General features: G+C 45.1%; 1 protein-coding gene across 1 annotated transcript in view; it reads right to left on the reverse strand.

The window, feature by feature from the left end:
• The window catches only part of Tnks (tankyrase), a 153,438-nt gene extending 149,628 nt beyond the window's left edge, over positions 1–3,810 (reverse strand). The window contains exon 1 of the mRNA XM_050146701.1: positions 3,137–3,810. Coding sequence (XP_050002658.1) covers positions 3,137–3,779 — 643 coding nt within the window. The 5' untranslated portion in view covers positions 3,780–3,810. The remainder of the gene's footprint in view (positions 1–3,136) is intronic.
• Positions 3,811–6,000: the final 2,190 nt, after the last annotated feature.

Consider the following 6,000-nt stretch of genomic DNA (forward strand, 5'->3'; position numbering starts at 1 on the left):
ACCTTTAAAAAAAAACCTCATCTAAACTCTTTTGTAAAAAGAATTTCATCAAAATTCTATCAGTTACTACAAATCCATCACCACTAGGAAATGAATTTAGATAATTTCATTTAAGCGCTATAGTGACCTTAGTGCACACCTAGAACCGAAGCACTCCAGAGGCAGAGATAGGCAGATTGCTGTCAGTTCAAGGCCAGCCTGGTCAACACAGCCAATTCCTGGATAGCCAGGATTACAGAATAAAACCCTATTTCAAGAACAAAACCAAACCATCTTTTTAAAAAGGTTTCCTAACTGCTCCAAACCCAGAATTAACAGCCTCTTTGATATACTCCAAAAGACAGCATAATACCCTCCTACAGGTGACACTTTGTGAGATTTTGTGTTCTTTAAACTTCCTCACTACACAGTGCAATAAAGTTGTGAACTATCTGCCACTCCAAAGTTTTGCCAGTATTTAACACATAATAAACTATTATTAGCTATAATTTTTTAATTTTTCCAAGACATTTACCTATTCCAAAAAAAAAAAACTATTCCAGGATAATGCAACGACTATAGTAACAACCAAGTACTAGTCAACTAACAACTACTTTTAACTACTCAGCCTACATCTAAGGGAGACTAGACAAAAGGAAGCTTTAATGTTATACAAACAAATATGAATGTGTAAGCTAACTACAGAATGCTTTTTACCATGGAGAATTTAATAATTATTGTTTTGTCTGTTTTCAACAAATGAACTAAACGAATGAGGTTTTAAAAAAAGCAGGCTATATAGTTCCTCCTAAGTACAAAATAATTATACAAGGCTGTTTCACTGTTTGCAGATGAGAATTCCCAGCAATTTGTGGAGAACAGAAGGCATGACTGGGAAAGGAGCGCTAGTCTGTGTGAATTGATTCTAAAGGAGCAAACCGATACACAAATAGATTAGGTAGCATGTTGGTGTTACAGATTTGTGAGACAATGTACTAACCAGATTTGGGGGAAAGTACTTCTTAAAGAGTCTCAGCCAATTTGTTAAATGAGACTTAAACCTTTGATTTAGTCTAAAGAAAGAGTCCAAGTGTAGTGGCAGAGGCCTGAAATTCCAGCCAGCACTTGGCAGGCTGAGGCAGAAGAGTCTTGAGCCTCGCCAGATCTGTCTCATGAGACAGAGAAAAAACTAGCAAGGAAGGAAAGAAAAGCCAGACTACAAAAAGGAATGCTATTTCATAAAACAAGCAAGAATCTTGAGTTTTCATTTAGTCAGATAAAAGTTTCCTTACAAGCCAGTTCACCACACTCAATAGCAACATATCCAGCATAGATCCAATAATCTGAGGATGATTTCCAATGCACACATACCACTGGTCATTACCCTTAGTGAATCACAAACATAGTTTGCTAAAAGTTAAGTGAAAGACTATATAAAATGCCAAAATACAACCCACATAGAAGTGAGAGTGTGGTTTCCATTCCTGAAAGTTCTGGTTAAATTTCGACAATACAAAATCCATTTCTAAGTATGGGCTGAAAAAAATAATAGCTACCCTTTCTACAAACCCTAGACTACACTTTCTCCCGCCCCCTCCAAAAGCAGCATAACTTAGAAACTCTTCACTGCAATTACAAAACCAAGTACAGATTATTATAGCTTAAGCTCCAAATCAAACAGCTGACTCAACATCCACGTTCCACTACTGCGCTTGTGAACCTGTGCTCGCTTAAGCATGTGTCCCTCACTCTCTAGCTGCAAGAGAACACAGTACCTGCCAACTGTAGAAAACATCATCCGCAAAGTCCTAAGCCTACATTTACAGAACAAACTGAAGGAGTCACACCCACTGAAGTGTCCGGCAAGAAGAGCTGGAGGTGCAGCCAGTAAAAGAGCACGTCCCCAAGCTAAGCGCAGTCCTGGTGTTCGATGGCATGAAGACAGACAAGGGGCTGGGGAGCGGGAGCACTGCTTACTCTTCCAGAGGAACTGAGCACCATGTTGGGTGATCCATAGTCAGCTGTAACTCCAGCTCCAGGAACTCCCTCCTTGGAACCTCCACAGGCTCACACACACACACACACACACACAAACTTGGCAAACAATCACACAGACACACGGGTACTCATGAATAAAAACATTTAAAGGCGGGGGTCTTTGGTATTTTATTTTAAAGGTGTGCCTTTTAATTTTGTATCCTTCTGTCCTATTTGAATTTATAATATATATGTAATGTATATACTTCAAATTAATGTTTTAAAGTGCATAACATAATTACGTTTAACTATAAAAAAAAACAGGAGGTATCAAGTCAGTGAGATCATGGCCCTTTTGCTTTTGTGATACATGTTTGTGTTTTATAAAACTACTATGTGTTTCTAAAAGAAAACAACTGCTTGCTCAGAAGGGGGGAGGGGTAAAAAAGTAAAGCTCAGCGTTTAGGCATCTATGCCTCTTTGGAGACTTTTCATGCCAGAGACTTCTTAACTAAATCCTCACTCAAGCAGACTATCATCTCTAACAAAATGAGCTGGCTGAGACAAGGCAAACACTCAACGGTGGGGTGCAGAACTTGAAAGCTACTCTTTCTTCCCTTATCATAAGGCGCACAATACCCCTTATCACTAGCGTCGCGGGCAGGCCAGTTGTAGTCTTTCCCAACAGACTGCAAACTTCTTAGAAAAGCGTGGACTCTCACCAACCCCATCCGTCTTTGGTTGTGTTACTAATACGATAGAGTCTCAAACACTTGTTGAGTTACCATACACTTCTTTCGGCTCGGACTGTGTCAAACAGTGTCAAACAAAGCAAACTAGCAGCAGACAAACGACAAAGCTATTCCGATCTAACTTCTCTCCGACACACTGTGAAGAAGTTCTAAGGATGCCCAGACCCAGGGTCCACCAGTAACTACATGGAGTTTGCGTAAGTTGAAGTACCTCGGTTGCAAACTCCAAGGAGTGGATTCACACATCCCCCCTCCTCTTCCACGCCCCCACCAACCCAGGCACGAACTTCGGGTCTCGGGGTGAGGCGTCAGAGAACACCAGTCAAGCCCCTACTTGTCCCGCGACAACCTGTAACTCTTTTTCCCAGTCCGGATCACCCGCCCTCGACTCCCAAACCCGTAAAACCCAACTCCAAAGTCTCTCCCACCTGCGGCGAAGTGCAGAGGAGAAGACTTTCGGCCGGCCATGTCCTTTGCATTCACGTTCGCTGCGTCCACCAACCTCTTCACCCGGGACACGTCCCCATTGCGACAGGCCTCCAGCAGCTCCCGCAGGGCCCCGCTCACGGCTGGGACCCCCGGGCCGAGGCCCGCCGCCCCGGGTCCCAAAGTTGCTGTGGAGCCAACTCCGGCCGCCTCGGGGCTTTCCGCTAGGCTCGAGCCAGGGGAGGACGGGGAGGAAGACGAAGAAGAAGTCGGGGAAGAAGTGGACGACGCGGAGTTGTTACCGCCACCGCCGGCTGCGCTGGGAGCGACTCCGACGGCGGCGGAAGCTGCCGGGACGGCGGCCGTCGCTGCCACCGAGCAGACGGCGCCGTCCACCGGGTCGGGAGATCGCGGCCTGTCGGGCGGGTCCCGGCTGCCATCCCCCTCTGGCAGTGCCAGGCCGTGCCGCGGGGAGGCAAAGGGCGCCAGGCCGCCGGCCGTGGGCGAGGCCGGGGTGGGTCCCGGGGCCAGGCCCGGGCTGAGCGGCGGGGGAGGTGGCGGTGGCGGCGCCGAAGCCCCTGGGGCGGGCTGGAGCTGTTGTTGATGATGGTGGTGATGATGCTGAGAGCGACGCGACGCCGCCATCTTCCCACTCCCCCGGTTCTGTCACTGCGGCAACGGCGCCACCGCCCGCCCTCGCTTCCCGCTTTTGGACCAATCAGAACCCAGCATACCGGAAATGATTCTTGCCGGAGAGGGTGGAGTCCGAGAGATGAGGGGAAGTATTGGGAGTTCAGGGACCAGACGGCCTGGGGGCGTGGCTTTGTAGTGGAGAGGCGGGCTTTTGTGACGCCCTGGCGGGCTGGCTTGGCAGATTTGAATGCTGTGGCGAGCCACTTGCCTGTCGGAGAAACTTCCTCTTGGCTTCACTTTCTGCGGATTGCCTTGGCTGTCCCACCTCAGGACAAGGTGTCTGTCAGTCCGTCCTGTCCGGCTTCAGAAGCAGCTGTTGAAGTGTAACTTGGTGCAAACATCTATCCAATGTCCTCGTCCTGCTATTACAATTAGTAATATAACTAATAGTGTCCACCTCACAAAATTGTTTGCAGGGATCAAGTGAGCTAGATCCCTGCAAAAGGCTCTGAAGAGAACATAACTATAAATAGCACTCTGTGGAATTTATTAAACCGCAGCATTGGATCGCCTTACACCCCTCTTATCTCTTTGATCTTTCTGATACGGGACGGATAAGGACACTTTTCGATATTCTTTAAGGGTGCATTTGGACTTAATAGTGTAGAAAGGGATCCATACACTTACACACTGTCAGTACTAGCTCGATTTGTGCCTTGAGGGGAACGCAAGGCTCAGTGGCTTTGGGAGTATGAAAACTTAACAGACCTAACTAGCCAGAGAATAAGGAGGGACGGGCGCAAGCCGTGAGAAAAGCTGACCAGACAGGACTCTCAGATCCTAGAATGTCTCCCCTGACCAGAGAGACAAGGACAAACTCGGGAATGACTGACGTCCTTTGTTCCCTTGGCTAGCTGGGCGATGACGGCAACTCTCTAAAATGTTAGTCCTGGCTTCTCAGATTACAGGCCCTCTGGAGAAAGCAGTTCAAAGAGTCAGCCTGTCTCTGCTTGTTGGCATCTGCGGCCACCGGGCTGCAGAAACGCTGATAGTTTGGCAAGAGTTTTCCCTGTTAAGTTTTCTCTCTGTGTGACTTTGCTGAACACCAGTTCTAAATGGTGATTCAAATAGCCCCGACTGAAGTTCAAGCTCTCCCACTTCCTGGCTGTGGACATTTGAGCAAGCTGCTTAACCAAACATTCTGACAGTTTCCCTTTTGTAAGACCAACAAATTTAACTAAATCTTAATAAAAATTAAGATTTTTTTCTTATTCTGTCTTTGTACTTTTATATCCCGTCTTAATTTTACTATTTGTAAAAATGTTTCTTTTTCTTTAATTTCTTTCTTTCTCTTCTTTCTTTCTTTCTTTCTCTTTCTCTTTCTTTCTTTCTTTCTTTCTTTCTTTCTTTCTTTTTTAGTTTGGTTCTTTCCCCGTCCATCCCTCTCCACCTCTCCCCTACTAAACGAAGATTAAAAACTTATTTTCTATATAGAATGCACCATTAGCATGCCATTTTCCCTACCTTTCCTCTAACTATAAATGCTGTGTGATATCAAGAGATGTCCCTGTGAATGAGATCATTGCAGTGAGGTCTCCATTTCACACCGATTGTTCAGCAGTGAAATGGGCCTTGGGGGAGGCCACACTAGTAGCTTTATTCTAACAGAGTGGACACGTGGAGAGTCTTTCCGAAGAAAAAGCAAGATGATTCAAGCAGAGTATTAGGTCAATGTTTGTTTCAAGTGTTCATTATTAAATATAATTATCATGATGTTGGCATTCCCATTTTAATGAATGGGTGATTTTTGGCATATCAACTACATACAGTAAGATCGGGAAATGAGTGGCATTTGGTTTTCATTGAATCTAGGCCTATAGGTTATAAGTCTAACATTAGCCTTATGTCTTACACATGTGTGCCCTTTTCCACAGTGACATTTGACAAAGGATATGGCTATAGTAGAGAACACAGAGAAACTAAAATCAGGCCACAGCGTATGTTCTCCTAGATTTGACTTTTTCTATGCACAAATGGTATTATATATGACAATCTCATTTATAAATCTATCTACATTTCAAGGAATACATTCAGGTACCTTAAACAAAAATGTCAACAGGCAAAAGTTTACCATAAACCCAGAAAATGCATTTGACTATGAATGTAGTTATTATTACCCTGCCTTAAATTTCTTATTCAGGAGCCAAAAAATGTAGTCAACCTTCCCCACAAA

This window comes from Alexandromys fortis, unplaced genomic scaffold (genome assembly GCF_014885135.2).
Source record: "Alexandromys fortis isolate MF-2015 unplaced genomic scaffold, M_Fortis_MF-2015_v1.1 scaffold_55, whole genome shotgun sequence".
Taxonomy (NCBI): Eukaryota; Metazoa; Chordata; class Mammalia; order Rodentia; family Cricetidae; genus Alexandromys; species Alexandromys fortis.